The sequence below is a fragment of the Strix uralensis genome, chromosome 1 (assembly GCF_047716275.1).
Source record: "Strix uralensis isolate ZFMK-TIS-50842 chromosome 1, bStrUra1, whole genome shotgun sequence".
NCBI lineage: Eukaryota > Metazoa > Chordata > Aves > Strigiformes > Strigidae > Strix > Strix uralensis.
This window is the reverse complement of record NC_133972.1, coordinates 134,595,670-134,621,322: the sequence shown is the minus strand read 5'-3', so window position 1 is coordinate 134,621,322 and position 25,653 is coordinate 134,595,670. Positions and strand designations below refer to the sequence as shown.

The window sequence follows — 25,653 nt, the reverse complement described above, 5'->3', positions numbered from 1 at the left end:
GACAGGAGTCAGTCTGTGCCACCAACCTTGAAATTAGACTGCACAGCTTGGTCTTTTTTTCATCAGTGTGGATGTGTCTGATGTCTCCTGCTCCTAAGTGCTCTGAGCTTCAGTGTCAAGATCTTGCCTTGGTCACACCGCATGTTCAGGGTAGAGGAAAGGCATGGGTGGGAGTTTGTCCTCTCCATTTTCTTTCTCTGCTACAGACTGACTCCTCCAAATGCTTTTTTTCATATAGAAGGGATAGGAGCACCTGTTTCAGACAGGAGTTCCTGGAAGACCCTTAATTCCCTGGGGTGCAATATGTCACCTAGTCATGGAACCAAATAAACACAACACTGCAGCAGCAGTCAACATCAATTTACAGCAGATTCAGCAAAAGCTGCTAAGAAGTGTGCAAGATATGATATCCAAACAAAAGAAGTTTAGGCCAGGTAATGAAGAAAATTTTCTGCTCCCACTTTATGAATATTATACACACACACACACACACACACACGGACTTGTCATCACCATTCATGCTTTTCCTGCTTATCCCCATTTCCTTGCCCACCAAGCACTCTTTCTAGCCCAACAGCTTCCAATCGCTTTGCTCAGACACTCCCATCCTTTACACCTGCTTCATCTTTCAGTCTGCCTTTTTTGCTCCTATTCCACTGATTCCAATTCCCAATATCTCAACCAGATTTGCCACCGAGTCATGGCCTCTTCACTGCTGTGTGGCAGTGAAGGCTAAGGCTTGGGCAACAGGCCCAAGCCAGAGTTGACCTATAGATGAATCCTGTATATTTTATAACTGATAACCATTGTACTAGTAGGTATTGTACTAAGTTATAACAACCCACTTATGCTGATGTAAAAAGTGCTAAAGCATTAAAATACTGAAGCCTGAACAACAGGCCCCAAGCTGAAGCTGCTAACTTAGTATGTAATCATTAACAAAGTATGTAAACTCACTAGTGAAAGATGCAGCTTAGAATATAATCAGTAGTGAGGACGAAATGCTGAGAGAATGTATCCAACTTCCCTTGTTTAGCCTTGTTCAAGGCTGAGAACCCACATATTTGGCCTTGTTAGAAACTCCCTTGGTTTCCCCCCCCAAGCCCTGGCCAGGCTTTGGGTGGAATCCAACAGGAGAATGAAACCAGAAATTTTCCACTCAAAACAAAGGTGCCAGTTATTTTGGCTTGCCGATCTCTAGTATATAAGGCTGGACCTGCTCACAGTGACTTTGGATGCCTCACCTACAGACACATCATGTAGGATATCTCACTTGCCAGGAAAGGCTCTCCAAATCCTCGCTGTAACCGGGGCTCCCCAGCGTCTGCAGATCTGGATGATGGTAAAGTATGCATGTATCTTTCTTAATCACTATTCTCTCTCTCATGTAGTAATGATTTGATGCATTACCCTGTATTTTCCTATTTGTTGCTTTAGGTGCATTATTCTGGCTTTTCTTACTGCATGTTTTCTGTATTACTCTGTTACATTATTTGGTTATCACTAGTAAAATACGCCTACTCTTTTCACTCTGGTGTCTGAGTTTTAATTGGTATCCTTAATCAGCAAAACAGGCAGTAACAGGGAAGATGGAGCCCCGAGAGCAAAGGGTGTCATACCAGTCTTCCTACTCGCCTGTCCTACATCAGAAGTTTCCTGTCCTTAACAAGAACAGCACAGCAGCATGAAAGCAACCCTGCAGATGTACTATTTAGGCTGGAAAGTCAAGCACCACTGCAGCAGGAAAAGGCAAAATGTAGGTTGTGGGAGCAGCAGTCACTCGGCTGAGTACGTGGGGGCGTTGTGACCCCGCATTGTGCCCCAGCCCCAGGAGCACGCACTGTTCTTTCTCAGAGGGCTCTTTCCTCCCTCACTGCTCAGGGTAGACAGTGCCGAGCTAGTAAGTGGCTATTTATTTTGCTTTCTTCTAGTGGTTCAGCATGTGGCTCTGTGACACATTTGCTGCATATTATTCCAAGCCTGCTCTGAAGGTAGCCTTTGTTAATTCCCTCCTGAGCTTTTCTGTGGGGTTCATCAACACGGTACTTGTGTGCCTCTTAAATGTTAATTCATTTATTGCCATAGCATGACTGTGAGGGGGGTTTTTATTTCCATTTTGCATGTGGAGAGCTGAAGCACAGTGAGATTAGGGTCCAAGTATTTCTCTAATGTGGGGTGCCCATTTCCCAGTGCCAAGGGTCTGATTTTGCAGAGCGCTCAGCATTACATGGCAGCTTTACGTTCAGAGCACATGTCCCATTGATTTCTGTTGCAGGTGAGCGCTGAGTATTTCTGGAAATTAGACCCCAGAGTCTATAGCTTGGCAGGCTGAAAATAAGCAACGTGCAATCTCACCATCTGTGTGAAGTTTGGTTTAAGCGACTTGCCAAGCTGACACAGGGGCTCGGGGAGAGAGGGGGAGTGGGATCTGCTTCTCCAGGGCTGCACCCAACAGGCATAACCGAATGATCATTCCTGGTCTCCGTCAGCTCTCCCACTAAGCATTTGCTTGCCCACCAAGTATGCTTCCTAGTCCAGCTGCTTCTAGTCCTTTATGCCTGACCCATCTTTCAGTCCAGCCTAGGGCTCCCATCCCAAATGACCCCTGTTCCCAGTATGCCAGCTGGATTCACTGCTGAATTCTCATCTCTCCAGTTCTCTTGCCAACAGCAGGGAAGAGGCAGCCCCAAGAGCATGGGGTGTCAGTCTGCCAAATCCCAGGTCCATGTCTTGCTACAGCCTGGCCTAGTGCAGAGAAAGTTCTTGTGATCACAAGTAAAAGCTGTAATTACAAAAGCCCTCTGCACCCCGTGGCCTAGACCGGAGATGTGCACTGTGGGCATTGAACCATCAACCTGAGCTGACCAAGTTTATTTATTCTGGGAGGTCAAGCCAAAGCATGAGGCAATCGTTAGGGTCATTAAATGCTAAAATTAAATATGTTTCTACAAGGCATGTGTGACTTGCCTTTTCAAATGCTTGTAACTCAGCCAGATGTAGGTGGATTTTTCACAGGGCAGCAAAAGACATAAGCAGTGTAAAACCATTTGTTTTATTAAGTGTCATGTCTCTAATATAAACTACTAAACTTCTGGCAAATTTATAGCCAGCTGAAAACATAATTTACAATGCAATATTTTAGGCAGCCTGAACAGCGCTGGTTCTGCCATTCCCACCTCCAGCCTGTGTTTGTGCACCCGTGCACTGGTCACTGATAACTGAGTGCTGTAAATAGATGAAAACCGTGCTGCCAATGCCCTCAGAGAGCAACCCATTTCCTGCCTTGGCCCAGGGGACCCCCAGCACCAAGCTACCTGTCCCTCCTGTCCTTGGTTCAGCTGTGGCTTTGCGACTTTGATCTCCTCCTCGGCTTCTCTCACTCCTGGCTCCTGAGGATATTCTGCACCATCTCCCCTGCAGCCTCCCTGGGACCTGCTAACGTGCCAGATCCACCAGCTCCTTTCCATTTCTCCCTGACGTATTAGCAGAATTCCAGTCAAAAGCTATAAAACTGTCCAACAGCTAATAATCTACATTGCTAGATAATGCATACATTACATGTTATGCATGTCCCTGGGACACCTGCTTTACTATCAAAACACGTCTCTTTAATAATCTGCATATGGGAGAATCACTTCCACAGAAGCATTCAGAAATTCTCTGTTGCTTGAAATAAGTCATAATAAAACAGTGACTATAAGTCTTTCACCATAGATCTCACATTTTATAGAGCTACTTTAACTGAAAGCTTACAAAGAGTATTTCCCTTTTCCCTCAGCACGTGTGGAAATGCACCCCAGCTACAAGCAGAGCAACCCAGGTGCCATCCATGAGCAGTGAGAAGTTTTCACACATTTTCATACCGATTTTTATTTGCTGGTATTTTACTGCTTCTGCAGTAAATTGGTGCTGACTGTGAACCGGCATAAAACATGACCCATAAAAGCAGAAACATATGGCAAAGGAACATTAAGGTCACACCAAGGATAACAACTAGAAAGGTCTGCCTTGCACAGCCCAGCTGGGCATATGGAGGAACCAGTCTGAATAAATAAAAACCTTACATAAGTCACCCCCACGAATGACCCCTTTTGGATCTAAAACTGTTCCAGTTGGCATTAGTGTATACCAGTTGTGATACCATTCCTTCTGGGAGCAGGATCCCATTTCTGAGAACCAGCAATTAGTTTCAGCATCAAATTCATTTGAAGATCAGTCTTTTTGAAACCACACACATCAGGAGGCAATAATGGCAAGCCCTAATCTGTACTTGAAAATCCTTTCACTCTAATCTAGGACGTAAAAATCCACATGCTCTGACTCAACAACGTGGGGCAATGCATTCCAACAGGTTTTTTTGCTGCATTTTCAAAATGCCTAATATGGGGGCTTTTGATGAACCACTAGGCAGGTCATTGTATCTTTAGTCACTCATATTTCTACTTCACAGCAGGAAAAGCTAATGGTGTCCTGATGCATGAATTGTACATTTTCAAAATTAGCGTGCTTGGCTCTACTTTTGAAGTTTTACTTTAAAAGTTGTACCCTAACTCTGAATTTCCTGAGTCTCTAATGAGCTTGACTTGGTGATGGTAATGTTCTTGCAATCCACGTTATCCTAAGAATAATTTTTAACACCAAATTTGATTAAAGTCATCCTTAATTAAACTTTGATTTTTTAGCACATGTTGTTTGGCTAGAATAAATATGTAGATGTATGATTCCTTTCTCTGCAGGGCAATTTTAAATTGCACTAGGTTTTCAGACCTGTTTGCACTGGCAGCAGGTTAAAAGCGAGTGCTCTTTTGATGCCTGGAAGGGCAGAGAAGGAACAGTCAGCTCCCAGGCTGTGCTTGGTGACTGCACAGGGAACAAGCAAAGGCAGAGTACAGTCTTAGTCCCTTGGACTGAAGATCAAGTTCAGACATCAAGAATTCACTCAGATGCAGCTGCAGAAAGCCAGATATTGTAAAGAAAAGCAAGTCACAGGGAGGCAATGTGCTATTGCAGGTTACCCAAGTGGAAGAGTAGGGTGACACCAGGGAAAAAAAGAAACTCTTCAAAGCACTGAGCTCCTTCACATCTTCCCCAGTCACTGAATCCGTCTCTCCAATTGGGGATGCTTGCTCGATGAGTTAGGTACTCAAATAGCTACGGGAATCCTTCTCCCACTGTGGCTGGCCAAAAGACTGTGCCCTGTTGGCACAGAGATATGTGGAGAACAGTCTGACTCTTTAACTGCTAGACTTAACCATCCACCATAACTATTCATTACACTGCACACCCAGATAAAACCTCCAGCTGTTCCCAAAAACAACAGCTCGTCAACAAAAGCCAGCACGAGTGCCTCAGGCAAATGCTTTGCTTTTGTGTTAGCTCCCTGTTGACTAAAGCAACCCAAGGCCCCTTTCTGACCATCAGGGCTCACAGAAGGTTTGGCCACAGCTGAAAGGGAGGTGATTTTCTTCCCTGTGTTCCGAATTTTCACACCGTTTACACTGCTCTCGAATCTCATAGCTCGTAAGTGACAGGCTCCCTGCCTGGATGCAGACCATTCAGAAAAGATAGCCCAAGACAGGGGAAGTTTGTGTTGCCATTGCTGCTCCCAAAATTATCAAATGGAGGTGGCCAAGCTCTTGGACTGAACTGACTTTGCTATTACTGTGTTCATGCTGGTTTGCATGTTTATTACTTTGCTCATTTTGAACTTCACTGAGCTGAATCTTAATGAACAGATATATTCTGAATGGATTTTGTTATTGTTGCCTTTTTTTTTTTTTTTCCCCTGGCCATTAAGACTCATTATGTGGAGTCATCAGCTGTTTTGCTTTGTTTCCCATCTGCTCATACAGAACTTGAGTTTTGGGATTTTTCCCAGGGTGTGAGATAATACTGCAGATGGGAGTGCAATTTCCACTGTTTTCATTTTGCCCCAGTGGGACTCTCCGTGGTCACTGGTGGAAAAATGACAATTGCGCTGGTTTTGATTAAAGATTTTCCACATTATAGAAACTTGTCAAATCTCAAGCTTTTTGAGATCCTGTTGCTAACTAGAGTCAGTGACATTTTTTTCTAAGAGGATTTTCAATCCTTTCTCCATCTGCAACGCCTCCATTCTCTGAAGTAAACAAAGACTCCTTTTTGAGAACAAATCTTGTACAATTTCAAGTCACAGGGAAAAATTACCCCTGTGATTGGGGAGCTGATAACGTTCTGGTCCCATAGTTGTTGAGGGGAGCAGAAATTGGAACCTAATGAGACTTTGAGGGGCAGGTCTAGTCTCCTGTGACCACCAGTAACCACCTCGTATCAGACTTGTCACTCATGTATCAGTTAGGTTGTCATATTGACAAGCTGTTTCAGTAACTCACTCCCCTGATGACTAGCAAACTTACCTAAGTTGTCCTTTTTCTCAAATACCTTTTTTCTCTCCCCAGTTTTTATCCCCTTTTGTATTTGTAGAGCATGATCATATCCATTTCGACCTTTGCTCTGCGAGGCTGAAAAAAACCACTGTCTTCCATAGTTTCTTGCTGGCAAAATATGCTCTCCACACTCCTCATCCTCCTTGCAACTCTCAGGTGAACTTCTTTCAATTTATATTCATCTACCCTGGTGATGGGAGCCAAGGCACTGCTGTCAGTCCTGAAGCCAGTGTATGGGAACATAGATGCTCCAGTTTCACTCCCTCGCACTGCTGTTTGGTGCTACATTTTCTCCTGGTCTGTATTTTGAGACATTTTAATTTTCAGGTGATGACTTCAGTTTGGTTTCAGTCACATCTTGAAAATTACCTCTTTCTTCCCCTCTGCATTCATTTTCTAACATAGATTAAGTGGCTACAAAAGTATTTTGGTCAGTTATTTTCTGATTCAATTTCTTGGCATTTTTCTTCCAGATCTGTAATTCCTATCTTGATTTCTCAGCATCTCTGTTACTGAAATTGCTGGACACTATTTGGAGTAGGTTATGCCCACGGTGGGCCTCTCTCTAGGTGTTGGATGGCAGTACTACATTTCACTGGGACATTTCTGGTTTTTCACAGTGCAAGACTCCAAGCTATTCTAGCAGTATTGAGCTCTGAGATTAAGAAAGTTTTAACACAGCACTGGCCCAATGGCAGTTCTAGTGAGGACATGCTTCCATGGCTTTACAGCAAGAGGCAGCAGAACCAAGAGGGGCAACCTACAACCCTGCACCTTGTCACACAGCAGGACGGTTCTCCGGAGGGGGAACAACAACCATCCACACAGCCTCTGGGGTAAATCCACCTCTCATAAACACTGCCTTCCCCTGCAGCTAATTACTGGACAGGTAAACCTGCAGTGATATATGGGAAGTCAAAGAGAAGACCCATAATTTTTCAGCAAGGTTTTTCATCCTTAAATTACAGAAACCCAAGGCTCAGTCTTCATATATTTACCCCTTTCAGAGGAACATAAGCGTTAAAGAAAAGGTCAGTCACCTTTTTTTTGTTAAACTCAACATTTCTGCATAGAAATACTTACAAAATTACCATGTTTATTCAAGAGTTTAAAGATTTTTACGCTGTGAGTGGAGGAGGAGAGATTTTTAATGAAACTGCAAAATTGCTTTCATAAGGGAAAAAATGATAGGGCAATTGTGAGAGAATTATATTGAAGATGAAGACTAATGCTAGAAAATCACCTATGCCTAGTGTAAACCTCCCTGAAGTACACAGGAATCTCATCCATGGCCTGAGACTCTCATTGTATTGGTGATGTATGAACCTAAAGAGGCAAGGAGGAGGGATATATAAAGACAGCTAATGCTGGTAGAAGTCTGTAGACCTTTTAATAGCCCTTAGGTATAAATCTGGTCTAATAAATCTTATAAAGCACACAATTATTCTTCCTAAGCATAGGCTTTTACCTCAAGTTAGGCCAAACCATAATTTCAGGGGAAGAAGAATCAAAGCAAATACTCATAGGAGAAAATCTGTTGAAGCTGTGAACTTTTCACCTCTAACAGCTAGTAATGGCCACGGGGTACAAGATCAGATGGTTCACTTAACCGCTAAGGTAACGAAATTAGGCTAAAAGTTAGATCTAGTCTGCCCAGAGGCAACATGACAAATTAGATTCATTCACTCACCATATTTGTATTAATGCACTTTTGTATTAGTGAACAGATTATAAAAGAAGGCTTTGCCTTGAGGCAGGGTTTTCTGGCACTGAACTCATTTTCAAGATGAGGTTCTCCCCTGAGGGCATGATAAGACCCTCCCTTCTTTGCAGTCAAGGATCTAATCCTCAGCAAAGATTTACCTGTGAACAGCTCTTAACGCTTCAGAGCTTTAAAAACTGCAGATTTCTTTCTGTGAAGCTACATAAATTGTATATTCTTGATATGTTTTAATAATAATGGAATATTTAGTTAACATTTTTCTAAAATCATTTGGTGTGTTCCACTACTAATATTTAAATTAAAAAAAAAAAGTTCTTTTAAAATCAGCTTTCTGGGACAGGCTCTGTAAATTCATCCAGGCTCCCAGTCTTGGATGGCAGTCAGTACTGAGAACTGTTGACTATGAAGATGGCCACTCCTCTCCGTGCTGTGGATGCAACCGTGCAAAGAGTCGTAGCCCTGCGGTCTCCTGGCCCTGTGAGTCGTGGGACTCACAGCACTTAACGTCACCCGTACGTGGGAGCGTTTCCCACACGAGGATTTACTTTGCAGCTGCAGCAACCTGGCATCCCTCTGACCTGGGAGGGAGCTGTGAATCAAGAATCCATTTCTTTTTTCTTTGAAGATGAAAGACTTTTAAAATTAGTTGCATGACATTATGACTTGTCTGTGTTGTCAGCTTTGATTTTGCAGTGACAAAATGATGGCCACTCCCTGTCACACATAGTGATGTCGCGTCTGTGACCACCACACTCATCAAGTGGCAGCAGTGAGTGAAAGCATCACTGCGATCTGCATGGAAAGCAGTTTTGTGGAATGGGGCACAGAGGGTGAGGCGAGTGCAGATGTTACGCTCCTGCATGGCAGCCAACCCCGTCATCGCTCACTGCAGCTGGTGTTGGCTCTGCCGTACCACCCACAAACCTGTGCCAGGTGTCCAACCCTCTTCCACCCATCCCCGCAACCAGTGCAAATAACTGAGGGTGATACTCTTGAGAGGTGTAATTTTAAGCATTCAGAGCTGAATGCACAACCACTAGATCTAAAATCAAGGATCTTAAAAGAGCAGCTCTGCTGCCTTAGCAGAGCTGGACAGAAAGAGGGACCAGAAGCAGCGGGAGGAGACTAACCCATTTTCCCTTTAGATGGCAGTGGTGTTCATCGTACAAAAGCTGCATTTCCAAGGAGGTAAAACCCTTATTGATAACTGGGGTTAGCAGCAGGAAAGCAGCAGCAAGTAATAGGGACCAGCACTGAAGTGGTGCTGTTGGCCACACTACGCCGTACTTTCTGTAATGCTCTGTGCAGGGGCTCATTAATTTCCCCTTGTTTTCGTGCACAGTAATCAGACAAGTAATTACGGTTCCACAGAGAGGCTTCCTCTCTCACACCACACCGTGAGCACAGTCCAGGGTGAAGTGCCTCTTACTGTCAACGTGTGCCAAATTACAGCCTCTCTCCAAGCCAGATGAGCCCTTCCTGCTAGATTTATGCCAAACCTGCTCATAGAGCCAAATAACAGATGATTTCAAAGGCAGCACTAACCTTTTCATGGGTTTGGGTGAGGCCTCCCTCTCCAAGTTGGAGGATGCGTGCTTCACATGCATGGCATTGTAGGAGGTGTGGGTGTACTCGTTTTCATCGCTGTAGTCGGGACCAAGTAATGTTCGAGCCCATGTCCCCATGTCGTACGGAGGAAGAGTCCCCCCAAATTCAGAGGGCAGGCATTCAGGGTGTATTAGCTGGTGAAGGCTGTTCAGGTTGTTACCATGAAGAAAGATCTTTAACAAACGAAAAGAAAGTTCAAAGTCATCATCAATTCCTTACTTCATTAAGTACAATAATAACAGCACTAATGAGGTGTGGATCATCATTAGTTGATGCTGCAGTTTCAGGTGGGAATTTCTGAAGCGCTCAGGGCTGGCTCAGGCAGGCAGGACGGGGGGATTAGCTTTGGGGTGTGCAGCTGAAGAATTAGTCTGGCACTATAAACACTTCTGAAAACCCCCATTCTCTTGCTTTTGTCACATGACACTTTCACTTTCTTGAGTACCAGATCAGGGAAAGTGGAAGTTAGGAATAATGACTGATTATTGCTACTGTAAGAGGATAGAGGCTTGTACAAAGAGCAGTTAGAAGAAAAGGGAGATAGTGCAGCTTACTGAAAGAAGATGTGAAGAGTAAGTCCTCAGCATTTGAGAGGGCAACCCAGCCCTGCACCCCAGGAATGATGTTTCCCAGGGGTGTACCATGTTGTGCCACCACTTTGCGCTGCTTCAGCAACATTTGTCTCTCTAATACCTCTTTGCTTTCAGGCTGGTACTACCCTTGTCCTGCCTGGTTGGACACATACCAGGGTGGGCTCTGGGGCCTCCTGAGGAATGATCCAGTGGTTGTTTGGTAGACTGCAGAGAACAAATGGCTAAGCTGACTGCAGAACCACAGTTCACATGGGTTTCAGTGGGGAAGACCTGCCTCTTCTGCAGTGTGAGCAAACAGTTTTCAGGCATGGGCATTTTTTGTGGAAACGAGTGAGTTACCATCATGTGAGAACAGTCAACTTGCTGAAGGAATGAAATAGGAAATTTTACTCCCACAAAAAGAGTTGAGCTAAAGTTTCCCTCACTGCAGGTGACCTCAGCCAGGCCTGATCATCCCTCCACATTGCCAATTCTCTCTATCCCTGAGCATGTCCCGTTAAAATGTATCTATGCTTTGTTAATGATAACAGCTTTCTGGTCCCTGGCTGAGTTATTGATTCAATCCAGACCGTTGCAAACTCTAACTTTTAATAACAGCTGCAATTCTCTGAGGCCAAATGAAAAATGCAGAGAGAAAAAGAAGGAAGAAAAGAAACCAGGCAACTATTCAGCTACTCCAGCTCTGAAGCTTCCTATCCCCCTCGTCCCGGTCTAATTACCCTTTTCCTTGTCTTGTCTTTGAGGAACGGTTTGATTAGCGTGTACAGGGCATGGATGTACCAGGGCTGGTTGACAAAATGGACTCCTCCAAAGCGGGCAGGAAAGCTGTCCTGCAGAAAGAAAGAAAAGGAAGGCAGTTAATAGATGCAGTGCTTTAGTCTGGCAGTCAATAGGATGAAAGTCAGAAGAAGTCTGCCTCTTTCCAGCTGCAAACGAACACTGGGCTTGCTGGGAGGGGGCAGGAGGGAGATGGAAAAAGAAAGACGCCTGGAAACGTTTGCATCAGTTTCCTCTGTTAGCAGATGCAGTCCCTTCTTCCCTCCACGCACTAATGCATCAATTGCCGATGATTTAAAGTAGGCTCTCCAGCCATGTTGCCTGAACATTTTTTAACTCCATCAGGGTATCTGACTTGGCAAGGATGGGAATTGAGAGGGGGTTGATGAGCACCGGTCTCTTGAGGGGAAGCTTTCTAATTTCTCATTGTGCAGCGTAAGGCAAGCCGCCGGTTCCCACGCACATTGCTGCACACAGCTCACCTTTTCACCCTTTGGCCTCCCTGCCTCCCCCCTGCTAAAATCATCATTACAATGGCTGACCTTTCGGGGTGAGCAAGCAGCATATTATGGGGAGGAGGATGGGTGGGAAATGCTGATAAGTGAAGGTGTAGCGAGAGAGCACCATGACGGCACCATGGAAACTGCCGGAGCCCAGCGCTCACTGCCAGGCTGTGCACAAACACCCTCAGCATTAACATGCAGGTAGCGTCCCGCCAGGGAGGTGTTTGCAATAGCGTCCTACTCCGCTCAGCCAGCGTGGCATACTTAATAAAAGAGGAGGTTGCTGGCATGTCTTTAAAGGTTATTGTATATTGTGATGGGTATTTCGCACCTACACTCTCATCTAACAAATGTCAGTCAGTCAGGGAAGAGCCTAGGATTTTTTTGCATTGCATAAATGGTGGGATGACCGCTGCTCCTGCGAGCAAATACTCTTCCACTGAGAGGAGAGGTGCCTGTTTCTCCCCTGTGAAGGGAGATTCTGATGAAGCAGTCCTCATCCTGCATTTGCCCCTATTCCCTACAGCTCAGTATGTAAAGACAGAGCATAATCAGGTCTCTTCCTTCAGGGCATTGGCTTTGGGACTCAGGCAGGTTCATTCCCCCCACAATTAGCACAGAGTGTCCTGGGGCTTTCTCCAACCTTCCTCCAGAGCATCAGAGGTTGAGCACAGCTGGTGGGGATATGGGGTGGATTTGCAAGATGATATGGAAAATCCCTTTATACACCTGCTCGGTATAGCTTCTGAGCTGCTCCAAGGTCATTTTTTTCCCCAGATTTAGCACTATGTAGGCATCCCACCACCTCCTACCACCCAGGGCAGATTGGCAGGACTCTATGTTCTTTAGCACTGGCCATGGATTGCTCTGGCAGATATCTTAAGCCATACTCGTGTAATGTTTGTGAGCGGCCACAGACATTAAGTGATAACTTTTTCTTTTGCTCTACAGTGGTATAAGCTGCTTACACCTCCAACATGTCAGATAACCTGAAACCATTACAAATCTCAATATTGGATCCTCTGTGCAAGACTAGTGGGTAGTCAGGCCAGCACACAGGAGGCCAAGCAGTGTAACATAACAGGTGATCTAGTTTTACATACCAATAAACTATGAGCTGAGATTTTTAAGACTAGCATACGCTCTGTTGAGGTGTTCATTCACGGTAAAGATGACTGTATTTCCATTGCTGCTGGAATATTCATTAGAGTTCAGGGGTTCAGCTCTGTGATATCAACTACTGCAGTGCTGCAGGTTGCAGAGACTTCAACTGGGTTGTGCTGGGAAACAGTTGTAGAGAGTCTAAGCCCACCTAGAAAAAAACTTTCACCAACAGAATTGTAAAGTGAAGCCCAAAGTGATTTTCTACCCTGTGGTAACCTAAAATTGAGTTTTACAGCAGACCAGAGCCAAAAATGCCCATCTCACACAAAATTTGTAGATTCAGTTGCTTTCTTCCCACATGGGAATGAAAATTTGAAGATTTGAAACTTTGCACAGAACATTCTAAAAAAAAAAAAAAAAGAAATATTAGAATGTTCTATATATTTTTTTTTTTTAATTCTATATTTGTCAAGCCAGCTGCCATCCCACAAACTGTATTTCTAAGGGAAAAGTTTTGGACTCCTTTGCTCTTTGGGCCTGAGTTGACACAGCTGTCCCAGGTTGTACCATAGCAGCATAGGTCAGTGTAGAAGATACAGTCTGAGTCTGAAGCAAAAGACAGTGAAGAAATGAGAGATGGGAAACAGGGGAATAACTATAAGACACAGAGGTTTATACTGACCCAAAAAAGAAAAAATATTTTGCCTTCTCACTGGAATGCACAGATGATATTAATCACAATCTTCAGTGAGAAATTTCGGTCAGACTTCATTTCCAAGGGGGAACATGAATGTTTTAGAACATGTTGACCAGCCTTAATGATACCACATTACCCAGAAAGGTCTGAATGATGAGAATTATAGGAACCAGCCAGAGGTTTAAAGTGGCAGACTGCACCTGGAAAATGTCGGCTAAGAAGAAGGATGTACTTTCCTATATAGAAAATGAATTTTATGCCCACCCAACATAGATTGTTGAGTCCAAAAACTAGATTCTGTCTGGTACATCAGTAGATTACATGTTACAGGAAAGCCCCTCATATAACAGTTTTATATAAAGGCAATTTCTTTCTCTTCATTCTGAAGGTACACTCAAAAATGCACAGAGACCCATGAAAAGGCAACACGATGGCCAGGGAAAAAGACCACCAAAGAACACCTTTTTGTGGGTAACTTTCTGCTAATTTTTGTTCCTTGTCTTATTAAGCACAATAAGCTCAATTTGACCTTCATCCCTCAGTCCACCTGCATTTGTAAGGCTGTCAATTAGAACAAGGACAAAGACATTTTTTTTTTTTTTAAACCAAAGAAATTTGATATGGGAATCATCCAGACACTGTTTGGAACCGCAACATACCAATTTTGCACAAGTCCCTAATTAGAGCAGAGCTGTCTTGGAAAGAAAAGCTCCCGTCTGGAGGTCTGCCTTGTGCAGTTCCAGGAAGATGTATGAGACATTTCCCACACCCCACTTAGTGTCTCTGCTGCTTTCCCTGGGGCAAGGTGAAAGTAGCAGAAATTGATTTTCTGCTGGAGAGCTTTTGCTTTTAGGAATTCTCTTTTGATTTCTCATGTCTTGTGATTCCTTGGGAAGGTGTATTTTATAATGAGGTACATTTTTTGGAGCCTACTGTGAAAAGGACCCTGGGATCATGGAGCCTTTTCTTAAACTGATTCCTTGTTAAAAATACCCAATCCTGAGGATATATTTACATTTTATTCCAATGCCATAAATAAAAATATAGCATGCAGGAATTGGTCTAATTATTTCTACTTTCATTTTATCTGAAAACCAGACTGGACATTTTACTGTGTTGCTCAGAGATGAAATTGCAGCGTGAATAAATACATTCAGTGCAGTGCTAACCTAGCTAACTTGCTACTCAGCAATAGCAGGGAAGAAAGAGTGAAAGGACTCCAGATACCTGCTTGGGCAGCTAGCTCACTCCAGAGTCAGACCAGGTCTTCTCCATTGGGACCTGAAGTGAACTAAAACAAGTAATATATCTAACCATGCTGCAGTGGCACCGTCCTGAAACTGTAGGCAAACCTAGAGAGAGAAAATCATCCAAACACAGGGTTTTAGTTGTTCCTGTTGATTGAATGAAACCTTTCTTTTGCCTGAATTTTCTTTTTTTGACTTTATGTATTTGCTTCTTTACTGCTTTAAGTTATTCCCCTTCGCATTGTCCTCAAAGAAGAGAAAAAAATGAACACCTGAGTGCCACAGTGGAGCTGGCACAGACACCCCAAAATCCATACAGACCTCAATACCTCTTTCATTTCAGATTGCAGAAGTGTCTCCAAGCTTGCAGATCAGAGGAAAATGTTATGGAGATCATTGTTTTCCTTCTCCACTCAGACCGCCTGCTAAGGGGAATTTCTGAACTGAAATGAGCCTGAGACCTAAAACCCTCTGTACATAATGTTCTGCTGAATAGCTCGGGAGTGATAGCTACGAGGTGAATGAGAGACAATCTTTCATTATTTCTGCCTGCTCTTGCCTTCATGACATCTATTTCTTTTGGCATGAGTATGCATCAGAAACCTTTTACTGTGTTGTTGTTTGGAACTGCCTGAAAGCTAAAATCAAGATGATCTTCCAGCAGCTCACACACTAAAGTGTAGCAGAAAAGCAAAACAATCTTTGGAATACCAAAATTAGGAATAAATCCAACCTGGTGTTCAGGGTCAATCTTTTCAAAACGCATTAATTGTCTTCATAGACCAATGACCTGAGCTTAAAAAACAAATTATAACATATTTCTAGGTTATGGGACATCTGAATTTTGTGACACAAACATTTTTAAAATGCTTTCATAACTTCTACCCCTTGCAGTCAGAAAAACAAACACACATCTTGCCATCCAAATGCACTTTAATCTCAACCATACTTGCCAGTTTGCTGGAAATCAAAATATAATCCCCTTTGAAAGAAAATAATTTCCCTTAGATTCAGGAAGATTTCAATCAATCATAAACAAAACTGTTTAAACTGACAGGTCATTTAAACTGAGGTTAAAAACAGCATCTTCATGCCTGTGCACTTACATAATCAATCCCCGTGGTGGATTAAAGCTCCAGCTTCCACAGACCGTACTAATAGTTCAGGAAGGTTTTATTAATAGTTCAGTGATAGTTTCTCCATGGAGAGTTTCTGTGAGTGTGTGATTTTAATGGATTGGCACGATAAGGGAAGGAGGCTTTCTGGTCTCCATCTCTGGATCCAAATTCGGGCTCTGAAAGAGTGGCAGTGGTTGAAAGTTGTTGTTTTACAAGTTTGTCAGGTATTAGATAGGTTCTGTCTATCAAAAACACATCCCTGAGTGTGTTTGAATGAACACCATGTAACTCCCTTGGTGCAGATGGAGCAGGCTGTCTTATAGTAGGTGCTAGGAGAGAAGATAAAAGTGTGCCCCCCGTCGCCACAGCTTCAGCTTCTAATTTTAATGCAGCCTAAGAGATCAGTGCTTAGTTAGGGAAATCCCATGGGCAGGAGGTGGTGGGAGGCAGTGTCAGGGCTGGGGGCTGCAGGGACCCTGGGACTGGGCTGCTCCTGCAGCTCTCTGAGCAGTCCCTGGGGCTGTGGGAGCCAGGGATGCTCCCACTCACCCGCTGTGGAGCCTGCTCTGAGCCCGGGCACATTTCAAACCTCCGTCTGGACAAGTTGCTCATCTTTATGTTATCTCTTTTTGCTCCCCTGTGTTTTTGAAGAGACGGGAATGCAAAATTAATGTTGCCAGTGGCAATAATTGCAAACTCGTTTGCTTCTACCTTGGCATACCCTCAGAGTACGCAGGGCTTGGAAATAGCTGCAGAGTAGGGGAAAACCATTAAAAAAAGACATTAGTGCTAGCAGTATGGCAGTGCTGACCTGCTCCAATATGACTGTAAAAAGAATTCTTGCAGTCGTGAAGAACTCATTGATTTTGGGTAAGCTGTGATTATAACTGCTCACACCAAAACACTCTCTTTTCTTTGAAGCATACAGTAGCGAAGGACTGGAGAAAAATCACAAGAAAATATGAGTGCTTGGTTTATTTTTACACTGCATACCCACATATGTAGATGAGTATGCTCTGAAGTACTGCTGTCAGGGAAATGAAACTGAAAAATGAACATTGGGATGCATTCTCCTAGACATTTTTCATTATGTTTGTTATCTCTCCCGCTACACTCGATAACTTTTAAAATTCAGTCATTTGCAGTGGGTTTCTCCCAGTCATTATTGCACATTAGTGAGGTCCTACAGAGCATCTGTTCATGGGTGTTGGCAGATGGCACCAATAAATCAGGTTATAGAACACAGATTTGCTCAGTAAACTTTGATTTGTCCTGATAGAATCATGCTGTCATATCATCTGGTCTAACAAAATAACTTGTAACCTTGGGGCAAAAGGGGGATTTCTTCACTACCTTTTTACAAGAAACCCTTTGCTGAACCAGTTCAGAATAATTTAGGAACAGAAAATTTCCCAGAAACAGTGACTCCGTTGGATTGACACCATATCCCAGTGCTGCTTTTTTGGTTGGCATGTGCCCCTGTTGATTTAAAAGTGTTTCTCATACTTAATGTAAAGACTGAGGCTCCCTTCAGAAAAAAAAGATAGATAAATTATATTGATAGAGAAACAGCAGGTTTATTCAGGGGCTTGGTTGAAGAGGTACAGAGAGAAGAGATGAATTTGAAAGGTGATTAAAAAATAATGATACAAAGAGCACTGACACACTGATTTGGAAGTAGCCCACACATGTGTGTGACCAGGGTGACACAGTTTGCTCTAGATAGGTCAGGTTAGGTGAGACCAGATCAGGGAGTGTCTGGTGGAGCAGATAGAGTGAAAGTCACATGCTAAACTAAGGAGGGGTAGACTCGGTCACAGAAACAGGCAGCAGCATGGTAAGGGACATAAATTAACTGGAGGCTATTTTTCAGAGTTAGTTTAGGAATCTGCTATGCTCTTTGCAGCCAGCTCTAGCAAACTGGGATAAATTGTCTCCAGTGTCCTAATTTTTGGTGTAAACTGTAGCTCAGAAACATGTTTATATCCAGCTCTCTTAAGTGAGGGTGACTGCAAGCTGGGTTGCTTCTATTCCTGTATCTCACTGAACATGAACGTCTGAAATTAGTTGTGGGGGAAAGGAAAACACAGCAGGAAGATCATCAAAGCTGAAAGTTGTTTAGGGCTTAATTAGAAACTGCAAAATGTGCTGGGCACAGTGCAAGCTTGGCCTGAAGGCTTCCTGGATGAACACAGGTGCTGTTGGCTGACGTGTATGACCACAGGTCAGCGGTGATGTTTTGCTCTCCCTGAGATACGAAGTCCTTGGCTGGCTGCAACCTACAAGCTTTGGTTGTTCAAAATCATTATCATCAGAAAGTCTCTGTGCAAACATCAGGTTTCTGAGAGAAGTGACCTCCCTCCAATCCTTTCCCTGACACCAGGACTTAAAGAAAAGCTGTTTGTCTCCACTTGAGCCATTGGTGGGTCATGTGGGTGTGAGTGGCTCTCAGTGTTGCGTGTCTGATAAAGAAGTATATTTTTCCTGTAGCCAGATTTTAATGCAGGACCTTCTGAAGCAAAGGGGCCACATGCAGAATAAGCATATCCAGCATTAAGACATTTTTAAAGACAGACCCCCCCCTAATTTCCTTGCACCTGGAAAAGAATCCACCCAGGAGCACTGGGGTTAAAAAGTTTGCATGGAAAACCTGACCCAAAAAATGTTCTATTTTTAATATACAGTTTTTGGAAAAGAATAACTTAAAGATTTTTTTGAAAGTAATTTTTAAAAGTTAAGCTCTAAACAAAATTACTTAGTGCTATTAACCACTGTAGCCAAAATCTGCTATTTTCCTTAGATGAACTAATTTAAAACTCTCTCTTCCTAGCTATTTCCATTTCCATAGACAGGCCTTGCACCCATCCTGAAGGGCAATAGATCTGTAGTTGAAAGCACAGGGAGTGAAGGAGTTAGGGTAGAGAAGAAGATGACACCGAGGCAAGTCCACTAAGATTTAAAAGACTGTTGAAAGGAGAGTCAAGTGCATGCAAAAAGCCAGTCCTGAAAAGGACAGAGTACAGCACCTTATTTCTTGTACAACACCGGGATTTTAAACAAAAAGCCCTGTACAAAGACTGCCTCTTTAGATATGCATTATTATGCTGAGAATCTACATCATGTAAGTAAAACATTTCTTCTATATCTTCTTCACATCGCCACTTGCTCTATCTACGTATCTGCTCTCTGCCAAAATAGCCCTGTATCTGAGCAAAGGGGCAATGAAGGTCAAACTGCCATGGTGAGGACAAATGCCCACAGCATTAGTTAAAGTCAGCCAAAGAAAAGCAATTAAAAAAGGTCTTGTGGCACTTGCCTTTCTTCTCAGGAGACTTATTGACTTTGCAGAAAGGCTTTCCATCTTGCCTATGAAAGCGCTAAGGTGTTACACAGAAATCATACTGTCGTATTACACTTGTGTGGTGATTGAAAGCTGATGATGGAGAAAAGGAGATTTTGTTATTTATAGTGCAAGGCAACCTATTTGGCGCTGAACAGAAGTCTGCCGTAGCTTGGCTTGAACAAAACCTGGAATCGTCTTAAAGCTTTTGCATGTGCATTCACGTATAGAGTGGCATGTAAAGGAGATTATAAACTCTTATTGTTATGTGATTAGCATGGGTCAGAAAGCAAATGATCAAGCAAATTTTTTTTTGGCATTTGTTGACTGACTGAAAAACAATTTAACAGGGATGGTTCCCTTTCCAGTAAATTTCTCTGCATCTAGCAAAAAGTTAAGAAAATCCTTTGTGATGACTTCTCCATACAGCTCCTTGAAGGTATGATAGTCTTCTAGCACCCATATTCTCAAGGCTATCTGCCAAACAGAAGCTAGATTCCCATCTTATTCACTAAGAATTTCAGGTTTTACCCTAATTTGTTTGAGATTGGAACCTCATTTTAAAATAGATTTCCTTTCACTTAGCTCTCACACAACCCCTTTTTAAGACAATTTCTATGGTGTCTGTCATCACTGGTGAATGTAGTCTGATGAGCGTCCCTGTGGTGAAGATATTTTTTCAATTCTTTTTTCTCTTTCAACAGGAGTGTGTCTGTGGGTCTGTGTGTGTGAGGGTGGGTGAGAAAATCCCGTGACCTCCTTTGTTTTAAAGGGAATCAAAATACTAAATGCCTGTGCGATGGTGGAAACCCAGCTCTGGGGGGATTCAATATGAGACAGCTCACACTGCATAAACACCTGACAGTAGCAGCACCTTTGCTTCATGTACAACCTCTTATTCTTCAAAACAGTAGAAGCCTGGGAGAAAAAAATCTTTTATTATTTGCGTGATTCAGTCTCTGTCCTTGTTCCAATCTCTTAGTGAGATTGCTTAGTTTTCTTATCCCTCTATGCTGAAGGGAAACTTTTTTCATGTATTTGTGTTTCACAAAGTCCCACATAGTCACAAGGGCTGATTTGGCAGGAGCAGACCAATGTGTCAGGTCTGCAATAAAATATAATCTCTTTGTGTCTGCCCTTTTGTGATCTCTTTCTCTAGTTTTGGGGTTTTTTTTTAATAATGGAGCAGGCTTTAGTAATGAGAAACCTGACCATAATTGAATGTCCTTGAAATAAGTTTTGAGAAAAAAAAATATGAGTAATGCTAAAGATACATGTGGAAAAATGTAAAGATACATGTAAAGACACGTTGTGGAAAACATATTTTTAGGAAAGCTGGTTTTACAGTGGCAGACGGCATTTTAAGTTTCATGACATTTGTACACCCTGCATTTAAGAAACAAGTTATTAAGACCATTTTGCAGTTAAGAGCCTTATACTATACAGTACAGAGAACACACTGATATTTTTCCCCTGTGGTCATAAAAGTAGGCACATATAGCACAACCAATAGCTAAGACTGTCTGATGCTACATTTGCAATTTGTTGTAACTTTGCCAGAGTTGTACATTTTGGGCCCAGAAATTTCAACAGGGAGCTAAATGTATTTCTATGGGGACAGTTTTGGGGGCTGGAGGGTGGGGGTGAGGAAGTTATTTGAGTGTTTCTCAATGAGCTTGGGGGGAAAAATATTATTTTCTACAATTGAAATATACTTTCAGATGCATATTGTTTATGCATTTCAAATCGTATACAAATGTATGATTACTGGAGGGTGGAGATTTAAAGCTCAAAGCCTTTGGGGCATGGACCCAGCCTTTCACATGAGGTTTTCCTAGTGTACATCATTTTACTGGCACAGTGAGAATTTGCAGCTCTGTGTGTGCATATGCAAGAATTCATTCACGGAAGTTTGGAGGTTGAGACGTTTCATAAACTGGACTAGTCATAGTGATACCCTCTTGCCTTAAAAGCCATGATCAGTCAAAATCCTTGAGTTCACTCTCTATGTTCTCCCAACAGAGTGGCTGCAGCTCTATGGGTGGGAGGCAGAGCTCTCCCTGCAGTGGTTGGTCCTCAAGGTACCATAAAACACAGGTGGAGTCAGTGCCCCCTGAAGCTGTACCTTGATACTGGGATTTTTTTCCTAAGTGTGTGACTTTGTCATTTTAATGTTCTTTTTTTCTGTGTTCACCACCTAAAGCAATGCTAGCTGACAGCTAGTGCTGCTCATCACATAATCACTCAGAATCCAGGGCTTTTATCAGTCTGGCAGAGTTAAATGCCGCATAAACTTTGTACTCTTTGCTACACAAAATACATGCTTATGCTCTCTGTAACAGCTCTCTCATTTTCACAACACCACTTCCCTTTCAGTTCACACTTCTTATTCCTCACTACCTTACTTTGTTGCAACCTTAACTCTGACTTCGAAACAACTTTAAAATATAGCAGCAGGAAAATTATTTCTCCTGTCTGTGTAGGTGCAAGCAAAACATGGCACTAATCAGTGCAGCTTTCCAGCCTTTTCATTATCATCAGCCAAGCATGGATATCAAACTGCGGGGATAGTTCCAGGACACTACTTCAGTCCTGTGACCTCTTCTATATTATCACCTGCTCCCACTACAATCCCTGAACAAGAGGATTCTGAGGGTTACCAGTTAAGTTTACTGCCCAAGTAGTTCTTGCACTGCCTATCCCAAAAGGTTATTCTTAATTGTGTTTTCAGGCAGCACAACATCATTCTGCAAGATAATGATTCCTCCATTCTCCTGTTCCACTCTTAAAAATTTGTTCTGATTATTTTTTCTAATGCCAAGAGCAGGGAGGAAAAAAAAAAAAAAAAAAAAAAAAGAAAGACTTATCTGAATTTGCTAAAACTACAGCTAGCAGGAATGCATGACCCCATTTCTCACCCACCTCAGATTAAGAAACCATACAAATTTTCCTCTTCCTCTTTCTTCTCATATTGGATTAAAGTCACAGATTAAGTACTGCTACATGAAGTCTTAAATGAACTAGGCTTTTTCCACCCAGAGACTTGGAGTATGCTGTGTCGTGTCCCCAGTGGTCATTAAATTTGCTAGGTGGATACAGGGCAGTCAGTCTATACCTTCTTCTTTGAAGGCTTCCCCTTGAGAACTCTTTTCACCTAAAGACATGAAACAGCATATCCTCCTTGTTAAACTCCAAGCATTTTATTACTGCTCCCTGCTTGAGTACCATGGCATTTGCAAATCAGTGGGTGTCATTTACCTTGAGTTTAGCAAGGCTTTAGGCACGGTGACCCATATTGTCCCTCTAGCAAATTGTTTGCAGAGGTGTGGGTGAAAAATTGATCAAGTTGCTGGGATTCAAGCATTGAGATCGGAGGTACAAAGTCTATCTCATGGTCATTTGTTAATGTTTTTTATCTGGGGTTGACACTGGAGCCAGTACAGCTTAATGTCTTTATAAAGACCTGGGTGACGGTAGGGAGTAACTAACCCTCAGAAACTTTGCTGATGGTACCAGGCTATGGAGTACAGCTGATATGCTGGAGGTTAAGGCAGAGAGTCCATATTCAGAGGGATCCTGTCAGACTGGAGAAATGAGTTGCTGGGAACCACATCAACAAATGCAAAGTGTTTTATCTTAGACAGAATAACTCCATGCAGCAGGACAGGTCAGGCACTGAACAACTAGAAAGCAGCTTTGAAGAAGAGGACCTGGGCATTCTGGTGGGCAAGTTGAATATGAGTCAGCAGTGTATTCATATGGCAAAAGTGACCAGCTGTGTCCTAGGCTGCACTAGCAAATGCATAACCGGTGGGTGACGGAGGTGATCCTTCCCGTCAGCATCTGTGAGGCTACATCTGGAGTGCTGTGTCCATTTCTGGGCCTCCTACTGCAGGAGAGGCTGACATACTGTCATGAGTTCATCAGAAGCTGCTGCGATGGCTGAGGACTGGAGCACATGGCATATGAGGAGAAGCTCAAAGAACAGGGTCTGCTCAGCCAACAGGAGAGGACATTAAGGGGGAATCTCACTGTTCCCTGCGACTAATTAACGGACACCTACAGAGATGACAGCCAGACTCTTCTCAGGGAGAAAAGACAAGGTAATCAACATGAGTTGCTGTTGTGGTGGAAAGCCAAACCACACATTAGGAAAAAGTTTCATGGCAGGCAGTCAAACACAGGAACACATATCCTGGAGAGGCTGTGGAAACCCCATCTATCTGTGGAAATGTTCATATCTCAGCTGGAAAAGACCTTGAGCAACGTGATCTAAACTCAAACCTGGATCTAACTTCAAAGTTTGCCCTGCTTTAAACCATGAATGGGATCAGATGACTTTCAGAGATCCTTTCCAACCTTAATTACCCAATGATTCTGTGGTATTTTATATGTGTGGGTATATATGCATCTGAAATTGTCAGACTGTTCCTGCCCTGCAATTTACTTAGTCATGTTCCACACTTATTGCTGACTGATCTCTGGTTACTCAGGGCTTCAGGTTGCAGTTTCCATTTAAAACTGAACCTTTTATCATCTTTAAAATATACCACAGAATTTATTATAGACTAATGGGCAGGAAGGTAAGGCTTATTTATGATATACTTTGCCACAAAACCCATATTATGAGCATAAATGACAGCAATAAACAAAAGAAAATAATCTGTTCAGACCAGAGGAAAATCTATATCACTAATTCCCTGCATTGAACTGTTGTTCCAAGAATGATTTTCTTGTTATCAGGAATGTGCTGGGTGAACAGAAGTCATCAGAAAAGCTGCATTCCCTATTAATTGCTACAGTATTTCACACATGCCCCAATGCATATTAATCCCATTTATGTCCATCAACTTAATTAAAACCCCTCCATTATTAAAATCTATAACTGACAGAGAAAGATATCACAGTTTAGGAAAGAGTGTTCATTTATGCTGTTCACTGGACAGCTTTACAGTAGTGCTAAGTTATTTCTGGTAGGATATAAACAATTTCTGCTGGAAATCCAGCAATTTGGAAAACACTTGGAGATTGCAACCAAAGCCAACATTTGTCTTCAGGCATTTGTGAGAAGTTAATTGTACTGCTTTGCAGATGCTTGACCCAGGATTCTTTTGGGTTTTTTTTCCCTTTTCTTTTGGCATTGACACATTTTTATCATATATATGCACTAGTGTTCTTATACAGTACATCTTTGCACAAAAAGTCAAGATAAGGGCCACTAACAACACACTTATGCAGATATTACACTAATATATTCCCCACCTCTATTATGGGTCTGAGAAAGTCGGTTCACTGCTTATTGGTACCATCACCTCCAAAAATTTAAGACCAAACCCTTAGCAAACTTCCTTCTTTTTTCCTCCTAATTCTCTGCTTCAGGCACTATATTGTTTCAATTTTGAGTTTAAAACAAACCTTAGACACACTGTGTTGTACAACCTGGAAGAAACTACTCTGTTAAATAGGCTCTGCTATTTGAGCTGGTGCAGTTGTGAAGCACTTCAGCTTATGAAAGTCCGCTCAGTGTGAAATCCATCACTGAGTGCAGCAAATTCTTCACTCAGGGTGATTATTGAACAACTAATTTTCCCAAGATTAACAACAAGGAAATATCCTAAACAGAAAAATAGAGAAGTTAAACACCTTGCCAGCACCAAAATTCTTTCAGACCACAGAAGACAATTGCAGTCATTTGCCTAGTACTTCAGTCCGTATCCATAAGCCAGAAGTGCCACTGGAGAGGTGGCTTAATTTCTGACAGAGAAGTTCTGAAGCACCTTGATTGTTATAAATATTTTCCCATTAACTTAGGCAGAAGAGGCTAATTATGGAAGATTTTTACAACAGTTTGAACTCTACTCTCAAGGTAAGGTGAAACGTGTCAGATGTATGTTTTTAAACACACCTTACAAAGAAGGTTGTAAAAATAAAATTATGTTTGTGATTGATAGAAAGATAAAAAAAGTTCTTCAACTTTTGGAATCAAATTCAATTTGTGTGAAGATCACAGTTAGATTCTAGGAAAAATCATTCAAGAAAGTGTTTACTGAAATACCAAAAATCAACTTAGGGCAAATCAATTAGCATTTCTAAAGCAGTGAAGGACTTGCTTGAAGTTTGAGGAAGTGTGCTGGTTTTGGCTGGGATAGAGTTAATTTTCTTCACATTAGCTACTATGGGACTATGTTTTGGATTTGTGCTGGAAATAGCGTTGAGAATACAGAGATGTTTTAGGTATTGCTGATCAGTGCTCACACAGAGTCAAGGTCTTTTCTGCTTCTCACACCGCCCCACCAGCGAGTTGGCTGGGGGTGCACAGGAAGCTGGGAGGGGACACAGCTGGGACAGCTGACCCCAACTGACCAAAGGGGTATTCCATATCATATGACGTTATGGCTAGCAATAAAACTAGGGAAAATGTTGGCTGGGGAGCCGCTGCCTGGGGACTGGCTGGGCATCAGCCAGTTCATGCTGAGCAATTGTTTTCATTTGCATCTCTTGTCTTTCTTTGGTTTTAT

The 25,653-nt window shown here is 42.6% G+C and overlaps 1 protein-coding gene across 3 annotated transcripts in view; it reads right to left on the bottom strand.

The window, feature by feature from the left end:
* Positions 1 to 25,653, bottom strand: part of CLVS1 (clavesin 1) — a 110,940-nt gene that overhangs the window by 8,161 nt on the left and 77,126 nt on the right. For all 3 annotated transcript variants that reach the window (XM_074881968.1, XM_074881977.1, XM_074881987.1), the window contains 2 exons: positions 11,069 to 11,179; positions 9,694 to 9,929 (listed from right to left, as the gene is read on the bottom strand). In XM_074881968.1, the coding sequence (XP_074738069.1) occupies positions 9,694 to 9,929; positions 11,069 to 11,179 (347 nt within the window). The remainder of the gene's footprint in view (positions 1 to 9,693; positions 9,930 to 11,068; positions 11,180 to 25,653) is intronic.